Source organism: Labeo rohita, chromosome 20 (assembly GCF_022985175.1).
Source record: "Labeo rohita strain BAU-BD-2019 chromosome 20, IGBB_LRoh.1.0, whole genome shotgun sequence".
NCBI classification, from domain to species: domain Eukaryota; kingdom Metazoa; phylum Chordata; class Actinopteri; order Cypriniformes; family Cyprinidae; genus Labeo; species Labeo rohita.
In genome coordinates this window covers 3,012,358-3,033,656 of record NC_066888.1, presented here as the reverse complement: position 1 = coordinate 3,033,656, position 21,299 = coordinate 3,012,358, and the positions used below count along the sequence as shown (strand labels likewise).

Below are 21,299 nucleotides of genomic sequence, written 5' to 3'. Positions count from 1 at the left end.
GGCAAGTGTGAAATGTGTTTCTTATCCCAAGTTTCTGACATTCCACTGGATTATGACATCACAATTATTCATGCCTTGATTCTTTAATACTTTTTATAAACTGAACTTTTATGGTAAACATTTTTGAAGAATTTCAGCATATGGAGAAAAATGCTTATGAAGAAAATTGAATTGAAAACTGAACTAAGTCTGCTAAAAATGTGGATGTGTACTGTTTAATATTTTAGCTCTTTCCTGCAGAGCATCTACTAAAGGTCTACAGTCCTACAGTCTACAGGTACTCTCTCTCTCTCTATATATATATCTATCAACTGGTTAGTAACTCTGACCACAATAATAATAGGATACCATAGAGTAGACCAATAATTAATAATACAATCAGTGTCTATATTAGAGATTCAAAGTCTTAAGTGACTTTGAAAAACAGATTAATGATCACACACTGTCATCTAGAAATCTAACACTTCCCAAGTGGAAATGTGGCATTGGGCAATTATATTCTTCCTCCTTTCATTATCTCCTGATTTATTTGACAGTCCCTCTGCATTATTAAATGATACATGGCCAGTGCATCATGTGAACTCAGTTATATCTGATCAGTGTTGTGGCTAATGCTGATGAATGAAATGAGAGCATGCAATCATCTTTCCTCATCATACTGCAGCTGGAGCCCAAACAGAGCATTTGATAAGCTCTCATCACCACTAATAAATGTCCGCTTCGCAAGCGTTAGCCAAAATTGAGGAAAGCTGCAATTATGAACACTAGAGAAATAGTTCACCCCAGAATTAAAATTTCGTTATTATTTAATCACCCTCATGTCATTTTATACTTGCATGCTGCTATTTTTATATGAAACACAAAAAAGTAATAATCTTCATACATTTTCCCTATCAAGTTAATTGTCTTTAAGCTCAAACAAGCACTATGAAAATATAACATTTGACTATGCACTATACTGTATATTTTAAGTGCCACAAGGGCATATGAAAGACATTTTTGTTTTCTTTGTATGACTGAAAAGTTATTATTGTGTGTTGTCAAAAGACCTTCGCTATGGGTCCAGTATATGGGTCCAGTATGGAAATACTGACTAAATTTGCATTTGGGTATCATCCCTTTTTTCATGAAACATGAAAGAGTAAAAAGGATGTGGAGAAGATGGAGAAAAATCTAGCAATTCAAGGCACAGCTCTAGGACTGACAGTTATATATTTTGTTCAGGGGGGCTGCTGTTTTGCATTCTGTAGTGTGATTGAAACCAATGAGAATCCCAATGAAGCTGCAAGCATTGCAGCCAAACTCTGGCACTGAAATTACTCCCTGTTGATTTCGGCTTCGGCAGCGCAAATGCGTTATCACAGCAGGAGCCCACTGTAACAACGCGTCCACCCACTAGCATCAGCTTCTATACCGCTGCTTTCTATACATCTACAAGCTAAAGAACTGTGTCAATCCAACTACTTTACATGAGCAATAGTGGAGATTTTTCAAAATAAATAAGGTCTGAGTACAGCTGTTACAGCAGAATATGGACAGTAAATTTACCTGAGTCTTTGAGCATGTCTTTGTGTATAAAAGAAAAACATACTGATGTCTCCAGCATGGTCCCAGCTGAGTGAGCCAAAACGGACAACTGGAACGAGCTAAATACACTGAAGGATGAATGATAAAACAGCCTCTCACTGTGTTTTCACATTTTGTCAGTGTTTTGAATATGAACCCACTGTATGTCACTAAATCATAACTGAATGAATGAGGCATATAAACAGCGCTTTCCAGTGTTTCCCCTACCATTATATTAGAGGGGCAGTCCATTCATAAAAACAGATTTACTCTATAGGACGGAATGCCACAGAATTCATCGATTTTTGAATGAATAAATCAAAAGTAGGTCTGTCACTTAATTCAAATCGCGATATGGACTATTGTCTGTGAATATTAAAACGCAAAAAGACAGCTTAAATATGAATCCTCCATGTTCCGCTTGACTCTATATGAATTAATGGCAGAAACACGGTTTTGTTTACTACATAAATACTGAAGCACACGACGCTATTTTCGGCCGCTGCGTCTCATTGTATGACGACACAAACGTATGAACTTAATCTCCAGAGCTGCTGTGAGAGTCACTTCATGTGAATTATACCATTTCATTTGAGACAATTAGCATCATAGCATAGTGTATACATACAAAAACTAACCAGCAACCTGTCAAAATAAAAGTATGGTTTAATATGTAACAGAAATGTATTAGTCTTGTATTCATTTTGTACAGTATAATGTAGGTGTTTATATTCCTATTTCTGGCTAATTTAAATAAAACAATTACATGCAGAAATTATAATAATAACAGAAAAACCTCTGTTTGTTTGGCAACAAATAAAAATGTTCCTTTTAATTAAAAAAAAAAAAGTTTAATGCCTTAATTTGATTATCAGAAAAATTAAAACACACAAGAATTTTTATTGTTCAAAATGTTGAAATTGAGATTTTTCGACTTATTTTTTCACTGAAATAAATGTTTTTGTTATCACACAGAGAGTAATGTACTGAAAAACAGTACCATACAGTTGGTAACCCCCAATTAAAATTAATATTAATATTATCAATTTGTGATTAAAAGGCAGTGCTGACTTTCGTTATCTTGGCTGTTTACTTCAAGGTTACACTTCTTATTTTACCAGCAAAGCTTCTCACTTCACACCTCACTCATTAACCCTCTGGGGTCTGAGGAGGTTTTGGGGCCATGGAGAATTTTTGACATGCTCTGACATTTGTTTTTTTCAGTATCTTAACATATTAATGGCTGAAGTCTGATTACACTGTAATCAGCACAAACTGGGCTACAATAATATGTGAGCAGCATGAATGTACATGTTTGTGTTTTTGAGAAAACAATGTTTATGCGTGGTTAGTGAAAAACTACAATTTTTAAGTCACTGAAATAAGACCAGCAAAACATAGCATACCAGCATAACAATGTAATCAAAAGTTAGGTAAAAAATAATCACCACTTGATGCACAGATTTAAATCTTACTGTCTAATATGCAAAGTGATGAAAGCAGTGAAACATGCCAGTACACACTTGGGAAAGAGTAACAGCTACCAATATCCATGCTGTGTGTCATGTCCTATTACTGACAGCAAAGATTTCCCACTCTTCTGTCTTTGGCTCCTCTTATATTTTAATGTTCATCTAATATGAGTGCATTGTCTATTTGAAAACTTCCACTTTTTACACCTATTTTTGGAAAGATCTACAAAACAACCTGGTTTAAAACTAAGAAAACAACATTCTTTTCTGTTTACACCACATCACCTTATAATTATAAGGTTCTTATGATAATAACAAAAGGGCTCAGAATGCAGACAGAACCTTAGAATTATAAGGCAACGACTGACCATATACAGTGTATCTACACTGTATATTGTCTTAAATGTAAGAAATGTAAATGTCATGTGCATTTAATGTCACATTTTGAGACAAAGGATTACAGGAGTTTTGTAGCTGTACAGTGATCACATTTTAATTGGTTTGACATTCATTGAGGTGGGAGCCTCATATATTTAGTTGTTCCAGACTTATGCCCTTTAGTTGTTTTTCTTTCATTCATTTAATTCTTTCTTTCATTTCATTTATAACACAAAATGTATAAAAAAAAGCAAAAAAAAGTTACAAAAGGCACTGTAATTTAGCACAGTCAGATTTCATCAAAACTGATGTATAAAAATGTAAATGGTAGAAAACAAAAAACAAAACATTTAATCATAATTCAATTTACATACAGTACTACTTAACTAATGGTTGGTGTTACTAAGTTAAAGTGTTATCACAAAATGATAACAGTACATATTCAAAATTAAATGTTTTCAAAATATATAGATTCATAGAAACTAGTTTTCTTTAGTTAATACCACACTTTTAGGATCACTACATTCTAATCATCTTATAAAAATATACGGCATTACACAAAGTCATAACAAAATCAAAAGCAAAGACAACAGTTAAGCTTTGTATTAAATATTTGTAACTGAACTGTCATAAGACACTACATAGGAACTGTTCTGGTGAGAATCAGAGGTAGTCATGAATATTTACCACAAGTTTTTCATTACCGCCATAAACTTCAGCTGTATGCTACATGCTTGTGTGTTTAGAGTTTGCTCCGTTGAACGTAGAAAACTGCTCTTGGGTCAGACTGGATTCCAAATCTGGACTGGCAGGTGGCTTCTGTGGTGCTTTAAACAGAACAGAGAAAAAAAAAAAAAAAAAAAAATGTATGTAAGTGCAGGAAGATATATATAAAGAACAATTGTTGCCGTTTATTCACATTAGTATATTACTGAATACCAAGAACACAGCCATATTTTGGCTTCCAAAAATGGGACAGGTCTATAAATCTCAAGATAGTTGTTTTTAATTAAAGGAACACCTTCTTCAGGTTAAACTGCAATAATCAAAAACATGTCGACACATGACATTTAACAGCTGAGCCCAAGCCACTGTTACTTATTAGAAAACGTCACTTTAGAACTAGTAACGAAGGAACGTTGAGTTGCTTCATTAAAAGCTTATTGTAGTACTTATTAAAAGCAGTGTATGACTGTGCCGATAGCCTAGTGGGCAAGTGCACGACATACAGTGCCATTGCACTGCTGGCGTCCTGAATTCAAATTCCAGCTCGAGGACCTTTCCTGATCCTTCCCCCCTCTCTCTCCCACTTCTCTTCCTGTCTGCTCTCCACTGTTCTATCATAATAAAAGGGAAAAATGGATGATAGTACAAAGACAACTGAAAATTGTATTAGTACTAAAAGGCAAGTAAAAATGACAGAAAAAGCAAAGGAAGAAAAATTGCAAAGGCTTGTGCAATCAAGGAAAGCTAATTTAGCTCAGCTCACTAACAAGTCTAAAGAAATTGAACAACTTATGGAGTGAGACACAAGCCATAGAGCTGTATCATGGTCTACGAGCAATATGTTCCAAAGGAGGTTTTTTCCTGGTCAAGTGGACTAGCAACAGTCGTGCTGTGCTAGCAGCTATCCCGGAGAACAAACGGGTTGATGAAGTGAAAAACTTGGATCTTGATCAAGCTATACTACCAATGGACAGAGCATTAGGCATCCATTGGGATGTTGAGTCAGATGCATTTCAATTCAAAATAGTCATCAGAGATCGTAAATCAAAAGATCCACTCACTCGAAGAGGACTGCTTTCGATCGTCAGCTCCATCTATGACCCCTTGGGGTTTCTTGCACCTGTGGTTTTACCAGCAAAGATGATCCTGCACGATTTATGTAGACTGAAAATAGGATGGGATGATGATCTGCCAGAGCAAGTAAAACAAAGGTAGACAGACTGGCTCGATGGACTTTATCAGCTCGAACAGTTCAAGGTGAGCAGATGCATCAAACCAGCAGATTTCAGAGAAGTAGTGGCACAGCTACATCACTTATTATGGGGAAGGCCAGAGTTGCCCCTCTAAAAAGGCCTACAATTCCACAAATGGAACTGACAGCTGTGACAGTGGCCACAAAAATGGATCTGATGTTAAGAAAAGAACTACAGCTGGAACTTAAACCTTCAGTGTACTGGACGGATATCTCAGAAACGAAAGCACAAGATTCAGAACATTCATGGGGAACAGTCACAACAATTCTAAAGGGCTCGAACATCAAACAGTGAAACCACGTTGATACCACATCGAATACAGCGGATTGTGCCTCAAAAGGGCAGAAGGTCAACACTTTCCTGCAAAATGAAAAATGGATCTCAGGCCCAGAATTTCTTTACCAATCCCCACATGAGTGGCCAAAGAACATGGACCAAATGATGATAGCTGCAGATAATCCAGAGATCAATAGGTCAGTGTTGGTCAATTCAGTACAGACCCAACACAGCAACAATTTGGTTAGACAACTGATGAATCACTTTTCCTCCTGGATAAAGCTTCAGCGCATCGTAGTGTGGATTCTAAAGTTGAAATCTATGCTGCTGAAACTTGTGCAAAGGAGAAATAATTTTACTGCAGAGACTCCAGCTAACTCAACTAGAGTGGACAAAAGTATGACAGACATCAAAGCTAAATGGAAAGAAAGTCACATTTTGGTTAATGATTTGAAGCAGGCTGAGCTTGAAATAGTGCAGTTCTGTCAAAGAGAGAAGTTTGCTGAGGAGATATCAGCTTTGCAAAGTGGACAAGACATAAAAAAGGCAGTTCTACCTACAGGTTAAACCCTCAGTTGCACAATGAAGTTTTACACATCGGTGGAAGACTAAGCAATGCTGCTATGCCGGAAGAAGCCAAGCGGCCTATGATTATTCCGAAGGATCTTCATGTCACCAACTTGATCCTCCACAATGTTCATGAGAAAACAGGACACGGTGGCAGAAATCACATGATTTCTACACTGCAACAGAAATACTGGATACCAAGTGCCAAATCTGCGATCAGAAAAATGCTTGCATGTCGGCACTGGCAGCCTCGTGGGCAGTGCGTCGACATGCAGCGTCATTGCGCTTCGGGCGTCCCACGTTCAAATCCTGGCTCGTGGACCTTTCCCGGGCCTGCTCCGCCCCCTCTCTTCCACTTCATTTTCTGTCTCATTACTGTCCTATCTACAAAAGGCAAAAACAAAAAAGAAAAAAAGAAAAATGCTTGCAAGATGTGTCGTCGTTTACATACCTCCACAGGAAAACAAATGATGGCAGATTTACCATCAGACACGGTGACGCCTGATGAGCCACCTTGTACAGTAGGTGTAGATTACTTTGGACCAATTATGGTTAAACATGGAAGAAGCCTTGTCAAGAAATATGGAGTTATAATTATACACTTGCTTGGCTATTTGTGCGGTGCACATCGAGGTTACTTCTTTGTTGGACACCGATTCCTGCTTAAAGACTATACGTCGGTTTGTAGCCAGAAGGGGACAAGTGAAAGTTCTCAGGTCAGACAATGGGACCAATTTCGTAGCTGCTGAGCGTGAGTTAAGAAAATCCATTGAAAATTGGAACAACCAGAAGATTCAGGACCATCTCAGCCAACAAGGAATTAAGTGGGTTTTCAATCCTCCCACTGGGTCTCACCATGGCAGGGCATGGGAGAGACTGACACGCTCAATAAGAAAAATCCTTAATGCTACAGATAGAGAACAAGTTCTTGATGAGGAATGCCTTCAGACTATTTTTTTTTTGAGGCAGAAGCTATAATCAGCAGTTGTCCAATTACAGCGGCATCAAGTGACATAAATGATCTGGAAGCTCTGACTCTGAATCACTTGTTGTTACTTAAGACAAGGCCACCATAGCCCCCAGGACTGTTTGACAAAGACGACCTGTATTCTAAACGCAGATGGAAACAGGTGCAGTACATTACTGATTTGTTCTGGAAGCGTTGGTGTTGGGAATACTTGGCACAATTGCAACAGAGACTAAAGTGGAATAACCCAACAAGAAACTTCTCTGTTGAAGACATTGCTCTGGTAGTTGATGACTCTGCCCCTAGGAATTCATGGATCTTAGCAAGAGTCATTGAAATTATTCCTGACATTAAGACAAAGGCAAACATTTTGGAAAGACCCATAACAAAACTTACCTGTTACAGGAGGCAGAATGAGTATATGAAGGCAATATGTCTTTAGGAACCTAAATTTGTGTTGCTTTGGACTTCACCAAGGATTAAAATAATATGGCTCCTTATGTTTAAATTGAAGTAATTGTTTTAAAGAGTTTGAGAACAATTAGGGGGCGGTAATGCAGGTCCCTATTTGTGCTTAGGTTCCATAACAAATATGTTTTATTATGTAGTGCATGTCAGTTTTGTTTTGGATTGTTTGTATTTGTAAATGCATATTACTTATATGTAGAATTTAGAGAAATATTTTGTATTCTATGTTAAAAATATGTATTGTGTTAAAATTGTGCACTGGCTCTTTAAGAATCCCGTCTGATAAATCTGGCGGCAGTGCGTTTTTGGAATGCAGCGAAGTCACACAGTTTTCTTTACCGCATACGTGATATTTGAGAATTAGATTTACATTTTGTTTATTTGATTTTACTTGTTTTTTATGCTCAGTGAAGATTAAAAGGAAGATATGCTGTCACATCCAAGTCATCCCCTTTTTGAATCTGGACGGCACTACAGAGCCGCAAATACCAGGACAGCCAGACATAAGAATTGTTTCTTCCCTCAGGCAATCTACCTTACGAACAATTAAATGCTGTGCAATAAAAATATGTGCAATAACCTTGTATTTTTTTGTGTTAACACCTACGTCCCAGTACATCCCGGCATCTCATTCTATTCTATTTCTTTTCTATCATCTGTAGCACAACTGTATATACAATTTTTAACTTAAGCAGCACAAACAGTATATTTTTATGAATTGTTTGCATTTATTAAACAAATAAAACAAATTTTTAAATTAGTCATAAGTATATTGTATTTTTTGCAGTCCATGTTTTCATCTCATTTGATGCAAAAATAACTATATGTAAATGTAAAATATCCTATTAAAATATGTTGTGAAAATGTTGATGGAACAAACGAACATTCAATTAAAAAAAGTCAGTGTAATACAAACATTTTCGAGAAATAAGTCATTTGTACATTTACATAATTGGTAAGGGAAAAAGACATTGTGTAAGTATTTTTACACACCATGAGTTCGAGTCGACTTTCATTTTGTGAACAGTATGGATTACTGTCTCCTTCGCTGACCGGACCCAAACACAAGTTTCGAATGCCTCTGGACTAATTAACATAAAAAGTATAGTAATAATAGTAATGTAGACCTTAGTTGCCTTTTTTACGTAATATTATAAATCCAAAACATAAATAGAAGGTAATTTTTGGATTACTCCGGCTCTGAGAGGGGAGGTGAGTACTAAACTATTTTCCCGAGTTTTAGATAGCGTTTGCATGGGTGTGTTCACCTCTCGTAGGTGTTTTCTACCAGGAGTATTCTGCTCCCTGGAGACAGGAGCTAAAGGTGTCGTTGTTACTGAATCCTGGTCTATTAGCAGGTCGCTTACTGGACTCTGATAACAAGTCATTAGACTTTATCCCGGAGCCTCCTTGGTCATCAGTATAATGCTGCAACCTCAAAGAGGTTTTTTCATTGGGTCTTTCATTAAGGTTATTCTCAGGTTGAGCATGTTAGCTCTTGGAAGGGAATGCTTTGTGATATGCACCCTGATGTCCTGGCTGGGTGATTGCTTCGAGAAGCTGCCCTGACCAGGATGAGTAACTCTTCTCTCGACCCGGGAAGCTTCCTGAGATTGAGTTATCCACTCATTCATTCTGCACATATTCTGAGCTTCTCTCACTGAGGCGTTGAGTGGTTTCACTCTGCAACTCCACTTGTACATCCCTGTCATACTGCCCTTATGGTTAAACCAGTGAATCACCCCTCGTGGAGTGGGCTTGAGTACACTGTTTTCTCTGAGGTACGAATGAGATGCATTTCCTTCTCCAAGTAGGCCTTTGTTAAGTGTACTCACTCTGAAGAAAAGTAGTTTTGTGCATGATTGGATTGTTGGGTCCTGGTTTTCCTACAGGCTCTGTCGAGCTTGGCTAATGGGACCCATGCTCTCTCAAATAAGAGAGCATGAGACTGTGTACAGCTGTAATGCAGAAGACAAGCCTCTCATCAACGCCCTGTTAGACTGCGTCTAGTCCAGGGGTGGCAAAGTCTGGTCCTGGAGAGCCGCAGCCCTGCAGAGTTCAGCTCCAACCCAAATAAATCTCACCTGCCTTTAGCTTCCTGGTAACCCTTCAGACCTTGATTAGCTTGTTCAGGTGTGTTTGATTAGGGTTGAAGCAAAACTCTGCAGGGCGGCGACTCTCCAGTACCGACGTTCACCACCCCTATTCTAGTCTAACGCTGCCTTATGGTCAAGATAGGCAGTGCTCCCCTCACAGCGAGAGGTAGCCATGAGCCTGCTTCTCCCAGTATGAGTTGTGAGAGCTTGCCTCATTCTGAGGGCCGGAGGCATCGCTCCCAGGAACTCCATGTGTAGCCATACCGAGTCGTCAGACCTGTTGTCGCCTCCTTGGTCCTCGTTCCCAGTGCCCATCTGCGGTCAACCTGGTTCTCTAAGCATAGAAGTGCTCCCCTCACTGCGAGAGGGTCATTTATGAGCTTGCAGCTCCTAAGCAGAACATGTGAGTTCTCCCCCTCTCTCCGATGATTAGGAACTCAGCCCCAGGGCTATAGACTTATTCCAATTGAGCTGAGTTCTCCTCTCACTTCTGAGAGTCAAGTTCTCCACTCTCTGAGCTCCCTGAGGCAGCCATACCATGTTGTCAGGTCACCTTGCCTCCCTGTTAGGCAGCCCTTATGGGTGAGCATGGCATTGCTCCCCTCACTCTAGAGCAGGGGTGGGGAACCTTTATCCTGGTGTCCCTGCAGAGTTTCACTCCAACCCTGAAAAAAAATAGCAACCTGTATCCTGAAGACCTTGATTAGCTTGTTCAGGTGTGTTTGATTAGGTTTGGAGCTAAACTCTGCAGGGACATCGGCCCTCGAGGATCAACAGTCCTCACCCCTGCTCTAGAGGGTTACCGTTGTGCACGTCGCTCCTTAGGTGAGCATCTGAGTTCCTCTCTCATCCTGAGAATTGAGTCCTCCGCTCATTGGAACTCCATTGGGCAGCCACACCAGGTTGTTAGGCCACCTTCTGCCTCCCTGTTGGCCTGCTCTTTTGATCCCTGATGGACTGCTTTTTCGTTGAGCCCAGCAGTGCTCCTCTTGTCTTGAAGGGTCATCTATGAGCACTCTGCTTTTCCCTCCTGTACGGTGAGTTGAGTCTTCCGCTCTTTGGAGCTCCACTGAGCAGCTATATCAGGTTGTTAGGCTCCTTCTGCCTCCCTGCTGGGCTGCTCTTATGGTTGAGCTTAGCAGTGCTCCCCTCTTTCTTGAGGGTCACCTATGAGCACTCTGCTCTGAGTGCATTCCTTGGAACTCCCACTCCTTGGAATTGGGCCCTACACTCTCTGGAGCTCTGAACAGCAACCACATCAGTCTACCTTCTGCCTACCTGGTGGACTGCTCTTGTAGTTATGCCTAGCGGTGCTTCCCTTATTTTTGAGGGTCATCTTTCACAACTGTGCGTTCTCTTCTCATCGAGTCCTCCACTCCTCAGAGCTCCACTGAGCAGCCATGTCAGGTTGTTAGGCTACCTTCTGCCTCCCTGTTAGGCTGTCCTTATGGTTGAGCTTAGCAGTGCTCCCCGCGTTCTTGAGGGTCACCTTGAGCGTGCTGCTCCCAACTGAGCTGAGCTCTCCTCTTGGTTTGTGAGTCCTCTGCTCTTTAGAGCGTAGTCTAATAGTGGTGTTATGGTAAGTGCACATGTTGGGCACTCTGTGTACTTTTCTAAAATCCATGTTATGGTACGTGCGCACACTGAACGTTTTTTGTTTTTTTCTAAATTCTGTTATGGTAAGGGTGATGCAATACTAGCCTCGTTTCCTTTCTCTGAGTTGGCTCAGGCCACGGTTTTTACCTTTGGGCCCCACTCTGCTTGGTGATATCTTCATAGCTGAGCTTGGTAGCACTCCCCTCATTCCAAAGGGTCACCTGTGAGCACGCCACTCCCACAAGCTACTTAACTACCTGTACAATAAACTGTTTAATTCATCCAATCAATATTGAGTACTCATGCTACAGACAAACATGCTTAAGATATAACCTCCTGCACTCGTCCATCACCATCATTATAACCTTCACCTTCTTTCTGATTTAAGTGATCCACATATCTCTCACTCTAGCTAATTTGTTTAATGTGTTAATTTAATGCGTATTGACATCATATTCAAAACAGCAATGCAATTTATTCGTTCAACAATCACAGAACATTATAACAACTTATAACTGTAACTTTTAACTGCAACTTCCGTACTCCTGTACTTACAGGTATGGGTAGACAGAGTGGTACCAGACAGAAAACTGCTCTGACTGAGCAGAGATGATGTCAGACCAGTAAGTTGAAGACTTCGACAGGCTGTATCCAACTTCTCATCCTATAATCAGCAGCAAGAGATCAGTCTATAAGTTTCAAGAGTTGAGATCCAACCTTACAAAAAAGAAAACTGACCTGGGCCCTCATTTATCAACAATGCATAGAAAAGGTTCTATATTTTGTCCTACAAATAAAATTTAGAATTTGTGTAAGCACAAAAATATCTGTACTTATTAAATGTGCACACACAGTTATATTCATAAATGCCTCTAATGAACCATATACTGTATGGTGACATACCTCCCTTTATAAATCACGTGAATGTATATGTCCTTAACAAAATCATTGCAAAGAAAGCAATACTGACTGAGAAGACATTCTGTGCTCACACTAAACAGATCAGCACAGTCTTTAAAAACATATTCACAAAACACGTATGGTTTGCCGAATCTTCCAACAGGTGGGATCAGCCATGACACTATAGCTACATTTTAAATGACTTCCCAGCTATCTTTTATAGCTTTTCACACCAATTATGCAAATATGCAGCTTTAACTATGAAATTATTGAGTATTTATGCAATTAAAGGACACAGGAATCTAGGGCTAGGCGATGTTTCAGATTTTATTGATTAATTAAAATGTAATGTTTTGCAACAATTTTATTTTTTAGAAATTGAGGAATTGCGATTTTAAAAAGAAATATTACCAAACATTAGAATTAGACACTTCAATAATATGACAAAGATGACAGTAAAGAGAAAAGAATGATCCAACCGCATGTCGGCGCACATGATTAACTGCTCATGTATGACGCGCTCATATCATTAGATAGAATGTGCTTTTGTGTTGACAAAGATGCGACGTGGGCAGTGGAATAGGAAAAACATGCAAGGGTGTTTTTTTTTCATATCATTTCTTAACATATACACTGCCCTCCAAAAGTTTGGAAACATCCCTGGCAAAGTGTGGTTTTGGACATTATCAGCATAAATCCTTATTATTTTTTGGTGCAAATACATTAAGTAACATGACATTATCATTGAAGACGAGCAATAATAATTTTCATTTTGATTACATAATAATTGATGAATCGAAAATGTAAGTTTTTTCTATGTATAAACAGTTTATGCACCTATTTGACTTTTAATTACCTCAGGCGGGCCAGTCAAGGACAGCCAGAGGGCCGGATGTGGCCCGGGGGCCGTACAATGCCCAGGTCTGAGCTAGAGGGTTAATAAAAAAAAAAAAAAAATTACTTGAATCATCTTGTATTTACATTTTCAAGCTGAATAGTTAACCAAAAATAAAACCGATCAAACCTGAGGGAAAAAAAAAAAAAAAAAAAAAAAAAACGAGATTTTAATATTTTGCCATATCAGCCTGATAAATGAGGGCCTGGACTGTTCTCTCTAATTTTTGCCTCTTAAGTTTTCATACCCTGTATTCCTGAATCCTCTTCTTAGATTCCTCAAGCTGATGCTGGAGGTCACCAACTATCTCCTTATATTTGGCATAACGTTGCTCCACCATTTCTCTCTGCTTCTGAGACTCCTGAAACCACATAAGCCAACCATGATATCCGTTTCAAAGAGAAGTCAAATCTTAACCAAAACATCACGAATGATACAACCTCGAGATCCTTGAAGTTTTCCAGCAGACTCAGTTTCTCAGGAACAGATTCCAGATGATCCAGGGCCAGCCTGGTGCTCTAGAAAATAAGTATGGTGTTAACCCTGGAATTATTGTCTTTAAAAACTCATCTTACAGTAGCTCTGCCCTATTTCTGTGAGTCATCTGAATGAGTGCATCTCCCAGAAGTGGCAAGGGTCAATTCCTGACACCAGCATGTTGTGGTATCAGGCAATAATGATGTAAATAGACTGAGCGGTGAGTAAAGGCTAAAGCTTTTCAGGAGCTAATTAAATGTTCGTCAGCCAGCCGTAGCACGTAATGGTGATTGATGTGGTAGGTGTAAGCTATTTTATTTTTCAAACTGCATAAATTCTGCTGAGTCAATACAGACATCAATACTTTTAACAAACGGCGGCATATGTCTTAGCCAAGTAATGATTTGTAATTCAAACAATTAACAGAAATCATTATGCTTTTGCAAATAGTGTACTGAGGTGTGAAACATTTCAGCAATTTAACTTTGCAAACAGAATATTCTGTACTAAAACACAGAAAGGGTCTCTGTGAATCAGCCTCACAGTGTGGCTACTAGAAGACTACTATTTCAGGTCTAGTAAGTTTACGTATTAGGTTTTTATTTTTTGTAAATCAACTGCTTCATCAGAGCAACTCTTAAGACTTAGCATTAATCGTTTTATGTCTTTTAGCCCATGTCTGTTGGTCTTATAGTCATATGTATGTTAGTATAAGTTGGCAAATTAAATTTTTTTAGAAGCAGCATGCTTTTCTTTGAGTGTCAATAGTAAAATATAGGCGTCATTCTATATTTAGAAGTACATTTAATGTCAGCCAAAAAGTCAGAATCAGTAGTCTTTTTTGATAAAAAAAAAAAATAGGTATATATCCCCTTAAAGGGGTCATCGGATGCAAAACTCCTAAGCTTTTACATGTTGTTTGAACATAAATGTGTGCTGGCAGTATGTGTACACAACCACCCTATTATGATAAAAATCCACCCAGTGGATATAAGAAAATATCCCCTTTTTCAAATCAAGCCATTCTCAGCTTTTTGTCGGTGTGATGTCACACAGACAGAGGCCGCTCTCACGATAGTTGATTGGCATGACCGTCTTACCTTAGATCCTGACTGAGCTGTAACAGACTCTGACTGCAAGGGAACACAACAATGTCTCAGATTGAGCTATTGAGGTGTTCTGTAGTTGGATGTAATAATGAATACAATAAAATCATTTGTCATTTATTTTTTGTAAAAATAATATAATTTATATACTATTTAATGTCAAACACTCATCTTGTCTTACTCTGCCTGGACTGTTTTTTTTTTTTTTTTTCTTAAAAACTTAAAAATTGTCCTATATCACTGTTTTACCTTTTTTGGTTTTTGATCTTTTTTGCATGTTTACTTGCAAAGACTGTGTCGGGACTTTTGCAGCGATGTAGGATGTAGAAATGATTTTTGAAGTTGAGGGAGAAAATACGATTGGAGTTTTTCGACATACCCTAACTCTCCTGAGCCAGAATACACCGAGTTCAACAACAGCAAGGCAAGATGAGCGTTTGAGAATAAAAAGTATTTAAATTGTATTTTTTAAAGAAAATAACCGATCGTTTCACTAGATAAGACCCTTCTTCCTCCGCTGGGATCGTTTACAGCCACATTTGGGATTGTTTGAAGCTGCATTTAAACTGCATTTTGGAAGTTTAAAATCAGGGCACCATATCAGTCTATTATATGAAGAAAAATGCTGAAATGTTTTCTCTTAAAAAACAGAATTTCTTTACGACTGAAGAAAGAAAGATATGAACATCTTGGATGACAAGGGGGTGAGTACATTATATTTGAATCTTTGTTTTGGAAATGGACTGTTTTATAGGGAGTAACACTGCTGACACTGATTTCTCGGACATACACAAAATGGATGATTAGTGTAGATGCATGAGCAAAATACTTTTTAAAACACCCTTCTCATAATGATAATTTTGGACAAATATTTATAGGAAATATATACAGAAACATGTATTTTCTGTAGAGCTAATCTGAAGAGCAAAACCTCACATTTACCAAATCGGACAGCACAAAAACAGCAAATTCCAGTACAGAACATGCCATTATTGCAAGATAAAAGATGGGTATCTGTTGGATTTTTGTATTAGAAATGAATTAGAAATGTCCCCTGATATAGAAGTGATCATTGCTTGAAGTGAAAAGTTATTGAAAAATTATTACTGATAATCCATGGATCTGACATGTACCCCTGAGTATAGATTGACTCATAGATGGTTGAACAGTACAGTATACCAGTGCTATGGTACCATCAACATGCCTAAGCCTTACAACACTGGTGGTACCACAATATTTTCCAGTAGTAGTACTGTAGTAGCGTGACAACATGATAATATATTCAGTATATGCAGTGCTTAAACTTAAACTCAGTGGCGAGGTACGTCTGGTGTTGGTTTGTATTATTTGGGTCCAGTGGATCAGATGCTGATCACACAGAACATGAGGCACTGTAGACGACAACAACAACAACACACACGCACACATACACACACAAAAGTTACACAAAAAAATCCTACCGTTTCAAGATCTACAATCCGCTCCTGAAGAAAAAAAAAAAAAAAAAAAAAAAAAAAAGAAACAGAGGTGACTTTAACTGGACACAGAAAATTCTGTTCAAGAAAGTTCTACAGCTTTCTAATCCACCAGTCAAAAGTAGCACCTGGGAGAAATCCAGGGCCAAGTGTAATTACTGACGCTGTGTCCTATTGTCTGGCAGCATGCTGCTGGTTTCTTCTCAGCCCTATCCAGGGGATTGATGCATAATAGAGGCAGGATAGCAGGTGCATCTGTGGCACTGCAGATGTTCCAGAACCCAGTGGGTGAGGTTTGAAAGCATGCAGACAAGCAGGAGTAAGATGGTGTGATTACATGGCTATCACATGCTGGACAGCTGACATGCACGCAGGATTGCATGAAGGCTATGGAAGTACACCACCAACTACAGAGGAGATTGTGTGTGTATGCACCTGGTATTCCCTTATGTTATGACCAAAAGTACCCACAAGGATGTAATACCAGTCATATCTGAACTTGTGATGACATTTTTTGGCCCCCATGAGGAAAACCGCTTATAAATCAGACAGAATGATGTAGGTTTAGGGGAAGGGTTAGTGTAAGAGGATAGAAAATACAGTTTGTAATACGCTATAAAAACGATTACATCTATGAAATAAAACATGTAAACCGTGTGTGTGTGTGTGTGTGTATGCATCTAGCAGTGTAATATTTATACAAACTCCTTCACAATGACCTTAAGATTTCTTATCTCATCTTCCTTCTTGCGGCCCATTTCAAGAAGACCTGGAAGAAAATATCAATAAAATATTGAGTATTGTTACTGAAAATAATCATCAAATAAATCATTTACAGACACTCACACCAAACCTTTGTGACTTGTTTTATAGAGCTCAAAAGGAGAATACTTCATGAATTCATGCTGCATATTGATACATTGCATATTATTAATATTATTGGCACGTCCATTGCATGTACTTCTTATGAATTTCACCAGAGTTTATCCTACGCCAATGTCCTGCGTCCGCACAGTCAGACACCTGGCAGAAGCTAGAGATTATGGTTTATAAAAATGTAAATATGGATATTTTTCTTACAAAAATGCATCTATTTGCTTCAGGAGGCCTTTATTTACCCCCCAGAGCAGTGTAGGACACTTTTTATGATAGATGGATATGCTTTATTATACTTCTTTTGTATTACTGAAAAGCAAGACCCACTCAATTCTATTATAAAGCTGGCAACAACTCCATCAAGTCATATACACCAAGATGCCTTGATGGTGAGTAAATCATGGGGTAATTTTCAATTTTGGGTGAATTATCCATGTAAGACTTATGCAATAATTTTCTTCTCTAGCAAATGTATTGTTTTGTTTTCTTTTTTTTAGTCTTTTTCAGTTTTTACTAGAAATATTTAAATTCAATGTACATAACACCTTAAGAATATAAAGCATAGACATACTTGTAAAATTTTCTCACTCTGTTGGAAATTTGACAGTGTGCATACAAAAATAATTCAAGAAATTCTATAAAAAAAAAGTCTTAAACAGATTTGCTTAATATATAAATTATTAAATTATATTTTAGGAATACAACCTAAGACTTCATAGTGTTTTCGGTATAAATTAAATGTATATTAATGCTTGTTAAAGCTACAAAAGTTATTCAGACAAGAGCAGTGAGTGTTTTTCTTTCATTGTTTGATTAGTCTTTTGTTGTTGTTTGACATTAATGACACAAGGAGGTTAATTAGGCTGCTGTCACGTTAAGACCTAATGCACAGTATCTTGTATAAATGACACATCCATTTTTTTTTGTTTTTTACATTTATTTGAAACTGAGTGTGAAATGAAGGCACTCACCAAGATGGGTACTTTGACAATTTTATGTGTATTTTCCTGTTCAAGTGCAAGATGATGCGAAAGAGAAATCAATCTGGCATTCATGTCACTCACTGACACCAGACCAGCATGGCTGGGTGCAACATTATCCTGGAAGGAGTGTCGCCACCTACCCAAGGACGTCCAGGCTGGTATCTGATTCCACCTCTCTCTAGTGTTCGCTTAGATTCCTCCGGCAGACGAGGGCCTAGTTTTATCTAACCTTTTACAAAGACATTTTAAGACACACATTTTAACCCACTACATGGACAATGGCTGACAGTACCTATAAGGGACTAGTCTCTTCCCCGGGAGCCATAGACACTGTCACACAGAACACATGTTTTAACCTGTTCAATATATTATAATGATTTTATGTATATTTGAGTTTTAATGTTTTCATGTTGTCTTAGCCATTTTATTCATCTGAAACATTTTAATGTGTGCATGTCTTTAAGACACTCTGGGTCTGCCTGTCATGTGACTCCTATTTCCTGTCATCACAAGACAGGAAATAGGAAATGAACAGTATAAAGGAGGCAGCATGGCCAGCAGACAAGCCCTCATTTTACAAACGCTGGTGATTCTGGACTGTGGAGTTTTATTCGGACTCACCTTTCCAGATACAAGCACTTGGAACATCACTTGGATTGTATATACACTGTTGGACACTTTTGGGACATTCACTTTGGGACTACCAACACGCTTATGGACTGTTTTAGGGTATGGTGCAAATGAACTCCACGCTTTTAACAGCCTAAGTTATTCTAGTTTTATTGTGTTGTTTTAAGTTCCTTGTGAATATTGTAAATACACTGTATTTACTCATTGTACTTTTGTTGTTGTCTCATCTTTTTAAAACACTTATTTTATCTCACACAGTATAATCTGACCCCATTTTAACGACTGTAAATTCATAAGTAATACAATTACTTATGTATTGTAAGCCGAACGTTACAATACATATGTGATTTATACCAGATGTTTAAGGTAACAAACATAACTGATATGTACTTTGTCTGTTTCTGCCAAAACATTGTGTGTATTTGACTGTTTAAGCACAATAAGTTGCGAAGTAATACTCACAGAGTGCGCCATCTAACAGCCAGCTTTCTGTGCTCGTGCTTCGCATACGTGTGCTCAGAAAACTATATATCAGAAATCTTAACTGACATGGCTTTAAAGCTCATCCAAATAATAAACGTTCATGAACAAAGAACTGCAATGTCACTTTAAAGGACTGTTCTGGGGACACCTGAGACTTGTATTACAATTTGTAATATAGGGCATAATAGGTCCCCTTAAAGCACAAATAGGTGAAATGATACATTTTGTTGTAGTTGTGTATGGGACCCTGTTTCCACAATATGGAAAAGCAGAGCGTGAACATTCTGCCAAACATTTTTTAAATGAGAGAATTTTTAAGTCAACTGTTGGGATGATAGATCATGAATCCATTACCAGAACAACAATTCCGATTAGAAGACTTCTGCCTTTATTAATACACTTGAAAACAGTATTGGTTTTTAATGGTATTTAAGCAGTTTCTTTCTTTCTTTCTTTTTTTCTTTTTTTTTCAGAAACAACCATGGCCTAAATCTAACTTTTTGCCACACCTGTCAATGGCCGGTGACGTGATAAAATTTACCGGCCAAAATTTTTTTTAAACGGCCATGAAACGCTTTTTGCAAAAACGGGAAGTTATTACCACTACATTGACTAAACATATTTACAATGTTTTTAATTTGTCCTGCTACTGGTGTCTCTATGAAATGCATTTCCCCTCAATTTTACTTATTAATTATTTAACATTACAGTATAATTGAAAGCTATTGTTTCTTATTTTTAGGCTTTTAGAAAATATAACAACTTTTAACTTAAGTGATTTTAAAACAATCTTCACAAAACTCTATAATTTGTATATGCATAAACTGTACAGATTAATCTTTATTCAAGCTACAAAAAGTTAATTAGCGACTAATGAGTCGAGTGATGATTTCTCTTTTTCTTTTGTTTTTTGATTTACATCAATGACGGATTCAGCAGGTTTCACTTTGAAAGCAGTGCGCTCTCTTTAAAACCAGATGCAAATGACGCAGATCTGACACACATCCGATTTTCTCCAAACTCTTTACGGTCATTTAATACTTTATAACTCATTTAAGAATACGTTTACGAGGTAACTTGGCCAAAACTGTGCATTTTGTATGTGTTTTTGTCCGTTAAAACGCTACTGGTGCGCTCTCTGCAGCCGGTCAGTGTATGCGTACAGCCATGCAGCTTTTCAAACTATACTTCACTGCACCGTTTAGGTGGTATAACCCCAGGTATGTGTTGCCACATTCTCAGGTTATGAAGAATAAAGAAGGGAAAAGTTATTCTTCCGAAATCAAGCAGCAATATCATCTCAGGTAGAAGTTATTAAAACTGTGTCTAAGGACAAGCTGGCCATCACACTGCTCTGACCTTATCAGCCGCTTGTATTCCATTATTAGCTGACAGAACAGCTAATCACAATGATCTTGTCTTCGGAAAAGATTATTACGCTCACGTCAGAAACAGCGAATCTCTTTAAAAACTGGCTGTTGTTTTCACTACATTGCATTGTTTTATTTCATACCCACCAACTGACGACTGACACGGTTACATATACTCGCCAATGCCGATTTTTACTTGCATTTGGTGCTTGGTGAATGTTAATTTTATGCCCTGGAAACAAGTCAAGCAAAGGGAGAGTTCTGACTGGCGTTGTCAAAGACAAATCTACTGGAGCAGCAGGAAATATTAGCATAAGTTCAGTGACTGCAATCTCTCCTGATCCTGTTTCTATTTCCATTGTGGACTATGACCAGTATAATAGAGATGGTAAGATTTACCGATTTGCATTTGTGCATCAGCATGAAAGTTAACAATGTGATGCATCGATTTAAAAAGTGTGCATCACATAAAAGTTGGCATTTGTATCGAGACGCATCGTTTCTAACATATTTGCATCAGCATACTTTTATTATTTACAAAGTGACCAATTATTTGTGACCCATATTTTTTATGTAGATTGATCTCTCTTCTCTAAACTGTTTCTCAAGTGCATTCTTTCATCACCACTGCTGCTACGCGATTATGGCGTAACACAACACTATGGAGACCGTGGCATGTCCTAAGAGTCGTGCCGTGTCCACAGAACGCAGACTAACATGGCAGAACTGCATCTTCCCC

General features: G+C 38.1%; 1 protein-coding gene across 4 annotated transcripts in view; it reads right to left on the bottom strand.

Annotated features, from left to right (window-relative positions):
* Positions 1-4,049: 4,049 nt before the first annotated feature.
* LOC127182854 (centrosomal protein of 128 kDa) overlaps positions 4,050-21,299 on the bottom strand; it is an 84,005-nt gene continuing 66,755 nt past the window's right edge. For 3 of the 4 annotated variants that reach the window (XM_051138508.1, XM_051138507.1, XM_051138510.1), the window contains 7 exons: positions 16,938-16,987; positions 16,204-16,227; positions 13,601-13,678; positions 13,408-13,521; positions 13,122-13,193; positions 11,921-12,029; positions 4,050-4,243 (listed from right to left, as the gene is read on the bottom strand). In XM_051138508.1, coding sequence (XP_050994465.1) covers positions 4,143-4,243; positions 11,921-12,029; positions 13,122-13,193; positions 13,408-13,521; positions 13,601-13,678; positions 16,204-16,227; positions 16,938-16,987 — 548 coding nt within the window. In that variant the 3' untranslated portion in view covers positions 4,050-4,142. The remainder of the gene's footprint in view (positions 4,244-11,920; positions 12,030-13,121; positions 13,194-13,407; positions 13,522-13,600; positions 13,679-16,203; positions 16,228-16,937; positions 16,988-21,299) is intronic. The other variant, XM_051138509.1, reaches the window with a different exon arrangement.